The sequence below is a fragment of the Accipiter gentilis genome, chromosome 3 (genome assembly GCF_929443795.1).
Source record: "Accipiter gentilis chromosome 3, bAccGen1.1, whole genome shotgun sequence".
Lineage (NCBI taxonomy): Eukaryota > Metazoa > Chordata > Aves > Accipitriformes > Accipitridae > Astur > Astur gentilis.
Genome location: NC_064882.1, coordinates 3,808,991 through 3,827,060, shown reverse-complemented (window position 1 = coordinate 3,827,060; position 18,070 = coordinate 3,808,991). Strand labels below are relative to the sequence as shown.

At 36.2% G+C, this 18,070-nt stretch overlaps 1 protein-coding gene across 1 annotated transcript in view; it reads right to left on the bottom strand.

Moving 5' to 3' along the window:
* The window catches only part of SPOCK3 (SPARC (osteonectin), cwcv and kazal like domains proteoglycan 3), a 221,862-nt gene that overhangs the window by 75,159 nt on the left and 128,633 nt on the right, over window positions 1-18,070 (bottom strand). The window contains exon 5 of the mRNA XM_049833886.1: window positions 6,640-6,766. Within this exon, the coding sequence (XP_049689843.1) occupies window positions 6,640-6,766 (127 nt within the window). The remainder of the gene's footprint in view (window positions 1-6,639; window positions 6,767-18,070) is intronic.

Sequence of the window (18,070 nt, the reverse complement as noted above, 5' to 3'; positions counted from 1 at the left end):
GTGAGTTTGTTTTCAGTGAAATAGCTACATAGTAATTGGTTCATGTTTACAGTACTTCATTGTGAGCTTTTCAAAATTACAAATTAAAAAAAAAAAAAAAGAAAAAAAAAGAGTGAGACTTCAAAGATGATTCTTTAATGTTACAGATATTTTACCTTACTGACATCTGTGAAATTACTAGGACTGAAGCTTTTCTTTTTCTCTGGGTCAGCATAACTAGTTTATAGCACTGTTGGTTTACATTTCTGTTACTGTGTCTGATGTTACTACTTGAAACTTCACAGTATTCCAGTTTCTTACTAAGCGCAAGTGTGACCTACATCAATAGCATGTAAGAATATCTTTTTAGAAGCGAAACACTTTGTTCTGTTTGATTACTAAATTTAATTGCAAGTTCTAAAAAATTTTAATTTGAATAATTACATTTTTTTAGTAATTTTCACTTCATTTGCAGTTCTGTAGCTTTTAATGCTTACTGTTCTGTTAATTGCTAAAGAAAACCAAAATGGGTAAGTAATGTTAAGTACATCTTCTTTTGTGCCTGCTACATCTCTGTTGTTCGAAAACCCTTCTTAAAACGAAAAATAGAATTAATTTTGAAGAAAATTAAATATACAGAAAAAGGGAAAGAAATTAGAACCAATCTACATTTATTATAACTCTCCATAACACATGGTACATGGAAGAGGATCTGGTTTAAAGCAACAAAATGATCCATGGGTTCACTGCTACTTGATAAGCATATATTTAAATTCCACTACGACTAAGAGGAGACAAGGAGACATATTCAAAGAAAAAAACCCCTGAGGTCCCAGTCCCACAGTTCAGTGCACTAGGAAGTGAAGTCAGGTTTAAATATGCATATAAAAACAAATTGTGCATTGGAATTAAGAGAAAATAACAGAGGAAAAAAAGGTAGCAGGCATTTAAGTTAGATTTTTGGCTTTTTTTTTTCTTTTTCTTTTTTTAAGGTACCATTGTGTAGCTACATATTTTACCCTACAGGAAAAATTTAGGAAAATGATCTCTTTTAAGGACCTAAAATTAGTGACTTCTATGGCATACTGGTGACAGAAAGAGAGAAACTGCTTTCTAAAAAAAAGTATAATCATCCCATTCATATATCTATAGCCAAAGGAGAAACATCTTTATTGTTACATTTTCTTCCATTTCCTCACATATCTCAAGTGCAAGGACAATTTAGGTGGCCATGGCTCTCCCTTGCCCCTGGGACATAGGAAGGAATGTTCCAAGGAGAAGGGAATGACATGCCTGGGGTGGGATATAAGGCTGTCAGAGACACAAGAACAGAACTACACCACACACCACTGAACTTCTTCCTTTCTAATAAGTGCTTACCTGCATTTTCCATACCATTTCCTACAATGGCACACTCTTTGGGGTCTTCTTTCAGAGAATTATTACTGTAATATTTGAATGTTTTGACTAGGCCAAGACCTGAGACAGTTTTCTTGTTTGCCATTTACCACTTTCAATCTCATCTTCTTTAATCCCATTCTTATGATAGATTGTCTGCTACTGACTCTCAAAATTTGTTCTCTAGGTTGACAGTATCTTGTTTCATGCCCACTGTCTTTAACCGCTCTCTCTCTTCCTTTATAAAAAGGTTCTTTCCCATTTGTTTCAAAAAAACTCCACCAAATGCCCAAACAAAAGCCTCCCAAGATCATAAAAAACCTCTTATCCCACCTAACTACCTCTTTATCCTTCACTCTACTGAAACCACGCTCACTAATGAGCTTCCGCTTGGTAAATCTGAGACAATCTTCTCTTTTGATCCCCTTCTTGCAATCAGCACAGCTCATCACTATCCTCTCCACTGTTTTCTCATGTGCCTTAATGTTTCAAACAGCTACACAAACTTAAGAACATTATTTATTGTCCTTAATGCTCCAGATCCATCTTTATATTGGTTTCTTTTCAGAACTGTTTTCTGCTCCCCACCATCACTCCACAAGCGTAACTATGCTAGTGGCAGCTCCTGTACACTTCTGCCTGCATATGATTTGGATACACTCTCCCAGAAAAGAATTCATGTGCCAAAATGATTCTTGATTATTTTAGCTGTAATCCTAGTAACAGCATTTTCAATACTATTTTCAAAAGATTAACTTCTGCTGGTTAAAGCTACCATTCAGAGAAAGACTGTTCTCCAGATAAGTATGTGTGTCTCTAATACAACCTAACAGTTTAAGAAATCTGAATCTTTAACTATCTTCGCAACTTCACTTTAAGCAATTTGATTTTTCTTGTTTTACTGGCTGTCCTGTTTGACAGTTAACATATAAATTCAGATTTTCATGAATAGGTTCTGAATCTGACTTCTTTCTAAATTTATTATTTCGTATCAGTATACTGCTGCTGTGATATGAGAGTTATTTAATAAACACTGACACTTGTTTCACTTTCCCCTATTTGTCCTATTCTTTTATTAGTTTGTCCTTCCAGCCTAGATTGCTTCTATTCTAAAGAAAACTTTATACTTTTTTAAGAAACAATGTAAAGTTATTAGATAGATGGAGGCTTAAGAAAATATTTTCCAATCCATAAAGTAGCATTTTTAATTTTTTTATTAAAGTATTAATGTTTATGTATATTTTAATGTAAATCCAACACATAATTTGATATAAAACAAACATAGCATTCTGCAAATGAAAAAGGAGAAATTCAATTCTTGGTAGTATAAATATGCCATCCTAGTCTAAGAAATACTGAGCTGCTCAGAATTTCAAAATATTGAAGGTTCCATAAAGTCATCTAAGCTACCATCTCCATTCTCTACAGCTTTAGCAGCTATTTATTTTGAATGCAGTTGATAAAAAAGAGATCAGTTATATATAATTTGGAATTTTTAGTACATCAGCCTATTTGAAAAACTGGATTAAGTGAAGTGAGTCACCCTTCTGATGTTTCTCTGCCTTTTTTTGAACACCACATCCTGTCAATGTAAAGGTTCCAGATAAAATTACAAGCATTACTGGCAAAACCCATTGATGGCGGAAGCTGGAAAACCAGACAATCTCATTTCCTGATTTTTTATTATTAGCCTTTTTAAAGCATTTAAACAATAAACAAGGAGTTTCCAGTATTTCTGTAAAGATCACTTTATCCTCATAAAGTATACTCCATGGATCAATCAAGCAAGATACATTTTATCTCACTGACTATTGGTCAGTCCCATTCAAGAAATGAGATTACAGGTTTTTTGTTTGGGTTTTTTGGGGGAGAGGGGAGAGGATGGGGTGGAAGGAGGGCTGGTCATGGTTTGTTGGTTTTAGTAGAAAAACGAATTGGTACTGGCAGAGCACCTGGAAGAAGCTGCTTTTGCCAGCTGCAAAAATATGGACCAGCATGCTGTCAAATAATTTATTTCAGAGAGACTGAATTATTTTATTACCAAAGATGGCAGGCAATGATTTAACCTTACTATTTTTGGCTACATTTCAACTGATAGTTAAGTCTACAGCAGATTGCTTAGTAACAATGCAGATAAAAAACGAAAGGCAAGTGGATTAGCCCAATTTAAAAAGTAGAACTGACATACATTGAACCAGGTCTGCGGAAATTACTTTCATTTACTATTACAAAATAGATACCTATTTTGTAATAGTAAATCTATTTCTAGCAATCTTTTCTTAAGTAGAAAGAACCATCAACAGCTCAGGCATGTGACCTGAAAACTCACAATAGGCTAATAAATAAATTTAAATCAATTTTACTTTTATAATAGGACAATGTTTAAAATAACATCAAAGATTAAAAATGTTGATACTTATTTTTTATGCTTCCTCCAAACAAGCTGTCTTATAACAAACACACTGCTAAGAGATACAGATTATTAAGTAAAATTCTTAAAAAGACCCAAGATGAATAAAGGCAGCAATGAGTTTAAAAAGAACAATGTTAAATATGGGATATCCTGAGAATAAAAATCTAGGAATTTAGTTCATGTAAAATTATAAACAAAGTTTGCACAGAGTAAGCAACCAGTATCAAAATCTCCCCGCTAGACACAGTGTGATTTTATCCAGTGGCTCTCTTTCACCCTTCTAATGAGAGAGGAATCATAATCTGGGAGACTGAAGAAGTATTTGAATATTTAAAAAATCTAAATCTACACACCTATCTATCTGTAAAATATATCAAGAATTCATAGCCTCTTTTCTGACTGATTTTCTATAACTTTTCCATCTTAGTCTGAGAAGCTAGTTTAGACCCATTATTTTTGCAAAACATTATTTGTATTGCTATTTATACCTATAGGGATGTCATCAATCACATGAAGTTTTCATAGGAGAAAAAATATTTCATAAAAAATTCACTTTACTAGCCCTATGCTACAGCACTGCTTGAGAATTCCTAGAGTTAAAATGAATAATGCACTTTCAAGTGCCAAAGTTTAGAGAAATGCAGAAGGTAAAACTAGACTAATGAAGCGTAAAACGCATGAAGTATTATTTAAAGGCTATTAACTAAAAATTGTTTGTAACACCACCCTGGTAAGGAAACTGCAGGATCTCTTTATACTGAATTTCTTCTCACATAATAATTAACATTCACTTTGATTACTCAACATTTCAGCACATAGTATTTTTATTTCAACATTGTTGTAATGCTAATAAAGAATATCTGACACCTGCTACTTCTACTTTACACTGACTGCATGGGACAAATTGTGGGCTGAAAACACAGTGAACCTAACCTAGCCTGCTAAAATGAATGGGAAACAAAACATCCTTACATGACTCTGGATAAGCTCAATTTGGAAGTTAACCTTTCTTTCTACATTGTCTACCCATTACATAATTTTTTTTCCCCAAAGCAAAAAACATGTGTGAAATATCTAGAGTTACATAACTTAATACAAACATTTGCATGGGCTTGGCCTGAAAAGGGAGGGCATATACCCCAAAGTAGTGTCCATCTGATAACTACCAGCTGCCTGGCTGTGTTCTACAATACCATTACTATTTACTGACTTATTTTCAGAAAATGTATTCTACAATTTGCCACAGTCATTGACAAATGCATTCTAAATAGAAGAAAATTGCTATATAAACTCCTACTGGAGCTTGATGACACAGTGAAACTAAACTTTGCCTGGAGTAAAGCAACACAAGTATTTGTCTTCACGTCAATTTTTAAAATGACTGCTCCTGAAATAACCTTGCAATGACCTCTAATCATAACATCATTGAAAAGAAATAAAAATTAATATTTATAGGCTAATACATTATCTTCTGTGGTCATTAACTTTTTTTAGTATTTTGCTGCCATAAACTTAGATTTGAAATCTACCATTATGAGGTAGTGTAAGACAAAAGGAAAACCCTTCTAAAGCTCTCTCATGCTACATTACTTCAGCATTATATGCACGTAAGGGATACAGGGGTTGGAGAGTATGTACTATTGCACTGTCTGCAACTCTGATAACGCACTGGAATGGAAGCAGAGTGTACCTATTTAATCCACTCATTTCACGTCATTCTGTTTGATAAGCACACCCTTACCTTTAACACATGAACTGCTGTAAAAATACCTGCATATCATCATTATTTATAGACTTCTGCACATCTACTTCAGACCAGACCATGAGAGGCCATAACGGTCACTTCTGCCTATGGGACTACTTAGAATACAACATTCCTATATGATAAAATAGGAAATAAGCAATGAATTCTTGACCAGTTCCCCATAACTAAATATTCAGTTAGTAAGAAAAACATTTTCTAATGTAAGATTTAGAATAAAAGTATTAGAATTGTCAAGGTTGAGGAAACACTAGTTATAGTCTGATGTTTTTATCTTATCAAGAAGAAAATGTCCTTGGAAAGAATACTTAGTGTTCAATCCAATAGCCATAAACCAATTTTAAGAGAGGATGCTAAACAAATTGATTTGTTTTCAGCATTATGAAGTCCCTCCATCTCACAAGTTTCACCTGAGCTCTGTACTAACGCAGTCCCTTGCTTTCTGGACTTCAGCATGACCAGCATAAAATCTTTTCTTCAAAAATGACTGGGTAAACTGACAGTAACGTTTTTTAATTACTATTCTGACTCCAAATAAGAATGACAGAAAAGACAGGAGGGTTCAGGAATACAGAAGGAAGATTTGGTTATGGTCTTAAAATACATAAAATACTGCTGCAAGAAGGAAAGATATGCAAGAATTATTTACATTATTATATTTTTTTATCTGGGTATGTTACACCTATGCCTAGATGCTTGGAATGTGAAGCGTCTCCTCAGTGGCCACCTGGAAAATCTGACTTAACATGTTTATCCAACCCCAAACTGGGGACACGCAACAAGTTTTTCCTTACTCAAAACCCCGCCTTGGTGTCTGTCACAGACAGACTTGGAGCTCCATTATATTGTGGAGCACTCTTACGCTATGCTGCTGGGGATAGTACAGTTTCATGCTCCTTAGGATTTGCTACCATTTTGCTTTCTTGTCTTACAATACACTAGAATTGCTGCAGGTTGCAGTCTGTAACATATATTTTAGACAAAACAAATAAATGTTGATTTGTGTTGCAATACAGTATTTTATTTTCCAAGAGCTGGAATTGACTGAACAATGAAAAAATAATTTAGTTCTTTATTTAATTCTTACCTGAGAAGAATATGTGTGACCATCTGATCCACAAACAGGACTGGTATAAACTACTGGACACTGCTTGCAGTTTGATGAAATGGGACCACCCCTCCACTGTTTATGGCCTAAACCAGCCTCTTTCATACTGTAAGTAAACAAAAAGTATGTAATTCTGATAAGCAGTAGTAAAAATGAACATATTCAGGGTATTTTAATGAGCCTTTACAAACAGTAAGCCATACATGATTTCAGCCAAAAAGTTCTCTTCCAAGTAAAGAGCTTCCACAGTCGTTGGTATATACTCGCTCACCTTTGTACATTACTCACTGTAGTGATACCTGTGTATTATCTATCTTTCTAAAACCTTAGTAGAAAAAGATGATTAAGATGATGCTTTGGTGACTCTTACACTTATTAATCAGTGAAAGACGTCTGACTTGCGTGGTATTTACTTTTTGTTGTTGTTATTAAATAGTATGAATGGAGCTATTGTATTAATACTGGTGTTTAAGGAGGTAACATTTAAATATTAGAAAATTATATCATTAATACTTCTATAGAAATAGGTAGGTGGTCCTTCAGAGTACTGTTTGCCTCACTTTGACCACTGCCTTTCGCAGCTTACACTTCAGACTCTAGCACCCAATGTAAAGTTCAAAGAAAAAAAAAAGGTAATCCACTGGAGCACAGAATTGATCTGCATAAGCGTATACATGCATGCTTATACAAACAGATAGAAATAGCTAGGTGGATCATTTTAACACAGAAAAAAGCTACACTGCGTCAGACTAAAAGTCGAAAATAAGTTACTGATGCTTCCTCAGAATACTCTCCTAGCCTTCAATAATTTGTGGCATATGGTCATCCTCAGACAAATATGTTTTCTCTCTGTCGCTTTGAAGTAATTTTTATTCATGAATTTTTTCAATTGCTTTTTGCAGCAATGAAAGCATTTAGCAGCCATTGTATCCTGAAACAGCTGTTTTATGAGAGTTGTCTGATTCATAGACTGACCTACAATCTGCTTTATATATTAATGACTTCCATATAAATAAGAAAATAGAACAATAATGCATGATTTTTATATTGTGTTTTCTGCTTGGTATCTTAATGAGGAATCTAAAAATGATTATGTTTAGAATACAGCAATGACTTATCAGGACACACTCAAGTAGTAAATGTTCAAACTTATCTTATAAAAAAACTTAAATCAAATCTTCTTTACTGGAGCAGAAGTCTTTCCTCTTCATTCGCCTACAGATAATACAGAACTATTTTGCTAATTAGTCATGATCACTGTTTGAGAAGAACTTGTCTGGAGTAATAAAAAGAAAGGAAATTAGAGAAAATAAAATCCTCATCCTCTGGTTTTATGATGTGCAGAGTTAAAGGTTAAAAGCACACACCTAACAGCAAACTGATGATGATCAAAACTGAAACCCCATCTCTCTGCTATGCTCTTTTTTTTATGCTGTTCATGATTTTGGCTGTAACTATGGTCTTTAGAAAGAAAAAAAAAATAAGTCATATAATCTATAGAAGTTTACGTTCAGATTATGTTGTGTGGTGAAATTTTGAAGTACACGGTTTTTTTGCAGTGTAAACAGGAACCTGAAAAGTTGTACAGAGAAATTATCAGTTATTGCTGAAAAAGCCAGTAATAGCTTCAATTACATGTAGCATAATGAGTGGTAAAATATCTGTACAGGAAGTTTTTAGGTCCATCAGGAAGTATTAAAAAAAGGTAACAATTCAAACATACCACCCTAATTAATAATAAATAACAATCCTTTCTGCTGTGTTGCATCATTTGAAGACTATAAACCATTTCATTTCTATTATAGTAAAGAAAAGCATAGTTGAACTGTTGAACTGAACAAAATTGAATCTTTGCTTATGTATAAAATATAGTAATAACCTGACTATTGCTGCTCCTCTTACTTGACTTAGAGTTTTCCAATCATCCACATGAGCTCCAGTGTAATTAGATCATTTAGATGGGTGCATCTTTCTCTTACTTCTTGTTACTTTTATAGCTCACAGTTTTCCAGAAGTGCCCCAGTAGCCTGAGGTTACTGACAAGACCAGAGTCCCAACTATCAGCCTGATGCAATTTCTGTTTATCTGAAATACAGTAAGTTTAAAACGCTGCATTCATCAATTACAAAAGTTCCAGACATCAACTGGGAGAACAACATTGACACCAGCAAATAACAGAAACTGGAAGCAGGATTTTTTAAGACACACAGGGGCTGTTGGGTGTAAATGCTGTGGTGGTGCAGCCCTCCCACCCTGGGCCATATTGCCATGTCAGGACCGGCCAACCTTGTGTTCTTGTGCAGCGAGTTGGGACAACCTGGTGCTTTCTTATCCTGGCTATGGTACAGTCAGTCAGAACAGTCAGGCACTCCCTCACTGTACCTGAAACTCCTGCTGACGGGATCATGGCCCAGCTTTGAAGGTGTCTGATCTGACAAGAATTGTGGCTGGTATAAAATTACACTGACCAAAGACAATCATCTTGTGAACCTATAAACAGCAGTCCCAAGTGATGCCCTTTGAGATCTCCTGGACCGCAGCAGGCTGTGACCAGCATCTCCCTCTGAGTGCATGCCTCAAAGAGCTCGCAAACCTCCCCGTTTATGAAAATCAGAGGACCGTTGTCGAAAGCTGACAATGCGATCTGGGCTGAAACCCTTCACTCCTTGAGGCTCAACCCTTTGCCCGTTGAGAAATGCCGAGACATTTGACGTAGATATTCCACTGAACTCGAGGGGAATTTGTAACAGGTATACCTTTTATTTATTTATATATCTATTTCTATCTTTGAGTCTGTGTGCATGCATGTGAATGGACCTACGTATCCAATAGCAAGTACAGTATAAATAATGCCCTTTCAAATCTATAATTAAACCACTCTTGTGATTATAGCAAATTCTATCACTTTGTAAATGTTAGAGTAGTCAATGATTAAGTGCTGCTAAATCTTGTGATCCATCTTAAACTGTGAATGAACCTCAGACTACTGCTACACACATATAAACCCTTTAGACAAAAACCACTGACCAAGTCTGGGACTAGAAGTAGATCCAGCCACACCCAAGCTCCATCAGGAGTTTAGAAAGCAAGGGGGTCTTCTCTGAACCTTGTGACTCAATGGAAGCGTCTCCCTTACCTTCTTGCATCTCCCATCTCCATGCAAATCATGAAAACTCAATTCTAACTCGATTTCCCTTTTTATGTTTCTCCCTTACCCTTTTGCGTCTTTGGTCTCTGTATAAATCATTCTAGTTTGATCCTAACTTAATTTTCCTTTGTACGCTTCATCTGTGTATTAAGTAATAGAGTGAACCTTGCTATCGAACTTTGTGAAGCCGTGCTTTTATAAACTTTTATTAATTCACTTTTGCTAATACCCTTGACGGTGATTCTTTAAGCTGCACAAACCACTAATTCACGACAAATGCTTAAAACACATCAAAGAAAGGACTAGTGGTGATTACAGGGTTTTAGCATATCTGCACCCTTGTACATGCCCTCAATGAAGTTTAAAGACATAAAAAGACAGGCAGGGTGGGGGGAGGAAGCCCTTTTAGACAGAGGAAAACGGATAAGTAAAATCACCCAAAGGAAGGAAAGGAGAATGATGTGTCTCAGGAAGGACCACAAGGGGGGTGGACACTAGAAGAAGCTCAGGACATGGAAATTGCAATCTGTGACAACCAGCGGAGTGGTATGAAGAAAATGGAAAACATTTTATGTAGTCACATAGATTACCTTCTCCCAACTAACCTCTGCTTTGTTAGGCTTTTAACTGCAGGTTGTCCCAGGGTACTCATTTAGTGTGAAGAGAGTCAAGTTTCCTTTTATACACAGAACTCACCTGAGACCTTCAGCAGACCACTTTCTCAAAAATCTTTGTTTCTGTATAATTAATAATATGTAACTTCTGTTTCTACAAAACAAAAATATCTGCATTTTTCCAAACTTGGTATAATGATAAATGAATTATAAATAATGATACTTTGAAGGTATCAATCCAGAGATACCTCGTTATGGAAATGCTTTCAAGGAACATCTGTTCAGAAGCTTTAGTACAATGGTGCAGAAACTAGATTCTGTATTATCAGATCTGCTGAACAGCTATTTTTTGATTGTCAGTCATTGAGATGACAGACAAATATGAAAAGTTAATTAAAAACAGTTTTAATACTAGTTATGGTAGACACATGCATTTCATAAATATATTAATAATGATTTTTACTTATGTACTCAAACACTTCCTTTCACCATTATTTAACTGCATCAGATTTGTTCCTATTGACTATTTCTTTGCTATCAGGTGGTGTGTTTATTCTTTTTACAGCTAGGCAATGAGCAAACACACAAACTATTGACATGGAAATAACTGAGAAACTACTGTGGTGATGTAAATAATCCTGAATTAAGATCATTGATGTATGTCCACAATGTCATGAAAGAAGATAGAGAAATACTGTTTAACTACAATATAAATAACCTGTCATCATTTCCTTGTGTCCTGGTTTCAGTTGGGATAGTTAATTTTCTTCCTAGTAGCTGGTATAAAGTTGAGCTTTGGATTTAGTATGAGCAGAATGCTGATAACACACTGACACTTTTAGTTGTTTCTAAGTAGTGTTAGAGACTAAGTCAAGGATTTTTCAGCTTCTCATGCCCAGCCAGCAAAAAGGCTGGGGGGGGCACAAAAAGTTGGCACAGGACAGAGCCAGGACAGCTGACCCAAACTGGCCAAAGGGGTATTCCATACCATGTGACATCATGTCCAGTATATAAACTGGGGGCATTGGCCTGGGGGCGATTGCTGCTCAGGAACTAACTGGTCGGTAAGTGGTGAGCAATTGCATTGTACGTCACTTGTCTTTCTTAGGTTATATTTCACTCTCTTTTTGTTATCTTCCTTTTCACTACAATTATTGTTATTATTTTATTATTTATTTTTTATTTCAGTTATTAAACTGTTCTTATCACAACCCGTGAGTTTTATTTGGTTTTGATTCTCCCTCCCATGGGGTGGGGGAAGGAGGAGTGAGAGAGCAGCTGCGTGGTGCTTAGTTGCTGACTGGAATTAAACCACAACCTGAGATATGCAAATAAAGCAATATATTTTTACATTTTAAAACATTAAGATGGCAAAACAAATAGTAAACAAAGAAATCAGTTACATTACTATAAGAAAGCAATTTTCTTTTTCCTATTCCTTGTATTATTATTTGATTTGATATGCAAGAAGAAGACCCACATCAATGCAACTTGTAGTTACTAAAATTCTGCCATTTAATTTTGCGATTCCACTGCAATCACTATAAATGTTCTTGCACTTGTTAGTATTTTGCCACAATAAATATATGATGCCATGTAAAAGTCAACCTCTTCCACTGACAAATTTTATACTTCTAAATTTTGTGAAAAGGGCTTTGGAATCTGTCTAGTAATAAAATAACTATTACTGAATGCAGAAGCTCCGCCTTATCTGACATTGTTGACACCTAAAGGGTAAAATTAAATATATGGGTTTAATTTACCAGCAACACTTGTGATTGCTTTAATTTGCATACACCAAATCGTGCATATGCTTTTAGGCTGCATATGCAACTGCATGCCTAGAAACATAATTAGCAAATCTGCGCAATTACTCTATCCTATGTACCTGTTTGCATACATAAACTTACCTTCCTGTATACACAGTCATCATGCCTGCAAATAGTTTGAGAATGGTTAATGTAACCCATTGAAAATTTAGCTGCAAGCAACTCTTTGGCAACATGACTTATTTAATGATATGTATAAAATGCACGAGTGCCCAATTCATTTGAAAAAAATGATATTTTATAGCTAGATTTGAGAATCTTCAACACAGGTCTTCAAATACAGGCCAACAGAAACAAATCTGAGTTACTAAAAACCTAATCTTTCAAAGAACTCTTGTAACTCTTCTCTGATTACTACATTTGCATTTTTTAGAGATTTTAGAATTACTCCAATTTAGAGACTGCCTGATTATGTTTTGCCATGGCCTTTGGGGGACACAATCAGGCTGTGCAAGATTAACATAATCAGAGAAAACATTTGTATCATGGAATCTAATTTGCTTTCATTAGAGTTCACTGGATTTCCTTCAAACTTCCCTTTTCATGTGGAAGCATCCTCGAAGAAAACTATGGCTGTCAATATATTGTTGAGAAGTTTCATTCAAATGTCAAAAGAAACCAAGACATTATTACCAGCCTCTGTGTGTGTATGTCTATACTATTTTGACTTGTTTCATTATTTTGCACTATTCCTAACAAATACAAGAACAATCTGTCTTAAGAAAGTAATAATAATTGAATCAATCTGAGACAAATAAAGCAAAGGTTAATAAAGTTAATATGGGAATCAAAATACAATATATTTTAGCAACTTTAAATTAAGTGTTGGCAAGATGTTTGTATTTATTGATGGACCATCATAATATTTGGCAGAAACACGTGAGATTACATAAATTCAGCTATTATTCTTTCCCAGCATCTGCACCCAAGACATTATATTAGAAAATTATGTATGATCTATCAATTTTGTCAGGATCACTAAGCATATATACTCAATATTATTTCAGAATTTAGAAGACTATTTCTGTGCATGTAAAAAGAAAATGCTACTTACTCATTTATACCAGAGAAGGAACACAAGTAGCTATCTTAAAGATAGAAATTCTTGCTACCTCTTTCCACCTACATGTATTATTAAAAAGATAAGTTTACATTTTAAGGTAGTTTCTTGCCTTGTTGTCACACAGCTCCATTATTTTCAGTACCATTCCGCCTACTCTTGCCAAGCAGAGAAATCAGTATTTTATTCTAAATATCTATATAATAAATGAAAATCTAAACAAAACAGCCTTATATACTTAAAAAAACCCCAACAACCAAGAGTTTTAAGTAATGCTACTGAAATTTCCTAGAATAGTATTTGCTTCATTTTGACTGAGTGAAGTTAGCTAGTAAAGTATTTTAATGAGACAGAAAAGCAAAGATTGCACAGCAACACCAAAATGAGTTTTCTCATTATTTAACTTATCTGGAGTTGCTTGAGAGGTGAAAGGGACCTAATATAGGAGCAGCTGAATGCAGTGCTCATGCCAGCCTTCTTTTCCACTACGTTGGCAAATGATACAGGCATTTCAAAGAGTAATTTATTACAAATTACTATGTAAATCACCAGGGGAGGCACTGTGGTGAAGATTTGAGAAGTTGAAGTATAAAAAGTGCCTATTAGAGATACCAATCCTGTATGATTTTTTTTGAAGAAAGGTTATCAGCACAAAGTAGACTGAAGGCTTTTCTTAGGACCTCTTACATTGCTACACTTGTATTTTACATAGTTATGCACTGATTAGCACGTATTTTTCTAACACTTAAAATATAACTTACAAAGAAGGAACAACATTAAAAAAGCTTGAGTCAAAATCATTACATTGTTATCATAGTTTTCTGATCAGAACTCCTATATGGTCAGTCACATCTTTAGGAGACATACAGCTACAAAAAAAATTTATAAAGGAAATCCAAATTACCTAAATGAAAAAAAAAAAAAAAAAAATAAGGAGACTTAGGGTAGGTAATTGGGAGATAATGGGCAAATAAAGGGAAAGAAAACCTGGGTTAGAGACTTAGACTTCAAAAAAATAAAAGTAATCAGATGTTTTACCAACGCCCCTAACTTCCAGATGGTAGTCAATTATGTGTATGTGGTGTTAAAAAAGCTAGTTCATGGTAAGAGAACGCTATTGAAATCTGAAGGAAAAGTTGACCTCTGTAGAAAAGGCTCCAAATATGCTTTCAAAATTGTAGCTCTTTTGAGCTCAACATCTCGGAGTCCCCCCTCCCACCTATAGCTATTCTTTAAAAAGTTCTGATTAAAATCTTTTGTTTTAGTTAAAGAGCAAAGACAGAAAAAGGATGTTCACATATTGCCTAGAGACAATGACAGAATATAGACTTGTTAAAGGATTAAGAAGATAGCTGTACTATAAGAGATAGCAAGTACTGCATCAGAATCTTGCTCTCTTCCTTCCATAAATATAAATTCCCTTCCTTCCCAGCTGACACTATTCCTCAACACCCTAGGAAAATCAGTAAAATCTAGATGGCAAAAATGAGCACATTTTTCACACCCCTCCTGTCTTTCACTTCTCCTTCCAGCATGGGCCCCAGACTACAAAGATAACACTCTCTGGAACACCAGTTCTATAGAGCATGATTTGTCCATTATTATCTAACACAGACATTTATATGCATTGTGAAGTCAAAAATATATAATAAATTTCCACTAAAATCCAGCATTATTTATGGATATACCTATTGCATTCCTATGAAACGATCTGACAGTTCCATGTGTTTCCTATATATTTAACTAGAAATGGTCACATACACATATCTGAAGCAGATTTTGCTTGGCAAATACTGGAGATATGGAAAGCATTCATTTTCTGTCACAGAAACCACTGCACTCAAATTTTTCTAAAGATAGAGATGTAAGTTGACCCTTAATATCTGTAATAACTCTATTACATTCTCTGTTTGAAGTAGCAGACACATAATGTTACATCAATAAAAACTAGTGAGGTACATGAGCGCAAACAATATCTAAATTATGAGACATTAAACGAGTATTTACAATTTTGAACACAACAAACTTTTTTTTGTTTGTACAAACTGGTATAAAGTGTTGTTGAAGACAAGGAACAAGACTGCATCTTCCCACAGAATAGCAGTATTATAGATGTTAAGATATTTAAACACCAGAAATGTTGAATTCCTTGAGATCTACGAAAGATCAAAACCATATTCTCACCTAGTGATACTGGAGACATCCTTCATCCTTATTTTTATCATTTCAGAATACACACTGAAATACTTAGTGGATAATCAGGTGTTTTGAGGTTGCGTGACAGGGTTTTTTGGTAGCGCGGGAGGTGCTGCAGGGTGTCTCCTGTGAGAAGCTGGTAGAAGCTCCTCCCGCTCCCAGTGGGACCCACCTCTGGACAAGGCCGAGCCCATCAGCGATGGTGGTAGCGCCTCTGGGAGAACAGATTTAGGAAGGGGAACCTGCAGTGAGTGGGGGGATTGGAACGTGAGAGGAACCCCTCTGCAGACACCGAGGTCAGTGAGGAAGGAGGGGAGGAGGAGCGCCGGAGGAGGGGATGCCCCTGCAGCCCCGGTGAGACGGCAGGCTGTGTCCCCCCCTGCAGCCCATGGAGGGGAGCGGGGGAGCAGAGGCCCACCTGCAGCCCGGGGAGAGAGGAGCCCACGCCGGAGCAGGGGGATGACCCTGAAGATGGCTCCATGTGACTCCATGGGAAGGCCTGCACTGCAGCAGTCTGTGACTGAAGGACTGCGGCCTACGGAAGGGACTCAAGCCAGGGAAGTTCGTGAAGGACTGCAGCCTGTGGGAGGGACCCCAGACTGGAGCAGGGGAAGAGTGAGGAGTCCCCCCCTGAAGAGGAAGGAGTGGCAGAGACAAGGTATGATGAACTGACCCCAAAACCCATTCCCCGTCCCCCTGTGCCACGGGGAAGGAGGAGGAGGTAGAGAGAAACAGGAGTGGGGTTGAGCAGGGAAGAAGGGAGGGGCTGGGGGAAGGTGTTTTAAGGTTTGGTTTTACTTCTCATTATCCTTGTTTTGATTGGTAGTAAACTGTTTTTTTCCCCAAGTTGAGTCTGTCTTTTGCCCGTGACCCTAAGTGGTGAGTGATCCCTCCCTGTCCTCGTCTTGACCCAGGAGCCTTTCTTAACATTTTCTCTTCCCCATCCCAGGGAGGGGAGGAGTGAGCAATTAGCCTGGTGGTGCTTTGTTGCCAGCTGGGCTTAAACCATGACATCAGGTTAGATGACAGCAGAGTCCAGGGGGTTTGGTTTGTTTTAATAAGAAAGCCACAGATGTAAGTAATTTTCTGTATGACTTCTGTGAACTTTTGGCCTTTTACTCCTGCCTACTCCACAAATTGACTTAGAAGTCCTAAGCCACAGAAGCTGTCAAAACTTGAGGTTCACCCACTAAGGGTGAAAGTTGAGCATAAACCATCTTCTCACTATCTCTAAGAAGGAAATCTGGACATGCAGGTCAATGGAGCACCAAAACACACTCTGTCACTCCATGAGTATCTGAAGTTTGGACCATCAGAGTGAGGAAGAATGGCATGTATTTCACAGAGTTAACTCACAGCTAACTGCCTATCTGTCCTCCTAAGGACTGAAGTTTTGATATGGCATGGCTGAATAACCTTGGCTCAGACTTCTGAGGAAACTACTAAATAGTGAGAAAGAGCTATGAGAAATTATGTAGAGTGGAACCGTGCAATATAAGAAAGGTAAAACTGCAGAACTAAGATTGTTGAGACATAGTCAGTCAGGGGTGGGGGGAAAACTAGCAACAAGTATGAAAAGTTATAAAATCATAAAAGGAAAAAACAGATTCAGAAGTTTAAACTGCGCCTCAGTGTTGTTTGAACTGAGGATCAGCCCATTTCAAGGAGCAATGGAAGACAACACTTGTTATAGTTGATTGAATTGTCTGTCCAGCAAGGATTCATTGGGTATCTTGCAAGAGGTAAAGAGCATCTTCACATTTAGTCTCACCACAAATTAGTCATAGCTATATATTTTGTCTATTTGACGATAAATAATTTTGTACTTTTAGATAGCATGTATCCTGCTTACCGAGTCTTTGTGAACTGTAAAAATTGCTAGAACTAAGTGGTCCAGAGAGGGAAGATTATAAATATAGGTTCAGAAGTAAAGAACACAGTGGAAGAAAAATTTGGATGAAGAAGGCATTTGCGCAGAGTGATTCGCCTATCACAGGAAGTCTGATTTGGCTCTTCAGCATAGTTATTTTGGCCTCCAAGATGAGAAGTGACAAATTCTTCTATAAGTTATAAAAACAACACTACCTCTAGAAGACAGTTAAACTATGCATTGGTTGATCTCTTAGTATATTCATATATTTTTCAGTTCTCTTAATGTTGGTGATTTTGTTACATCTGTAATTTCTTTCAAAAAAACAATATGAAATACTGCATTTTAATTTTATTTTCTTTTACAGTAAAGGATCTCATTTCTCTAGAGGCTATTTTCTATGCAGGCATCTATTTGACATCATATGAATGTACAGGATGTCCAAATCACTGTGCCATCTAGAGGCCACACTGAGAAATCTTCTTATCACCTATCATTACTTAGCAAAGATCATTACTTAATAGATATATGCAATATAAGAAGGTAAATAAATTCTATATCCTGGGAGACAAGCTAATTTCCTACATCTTTCAAAGCTGACATCATCAAATACAAACCTCACGTTCTATAACTTCTGCAGTACAACGGTCAGTGTGCAAAGTTAAGATGTAACATTTTTAATTTATACCAGTT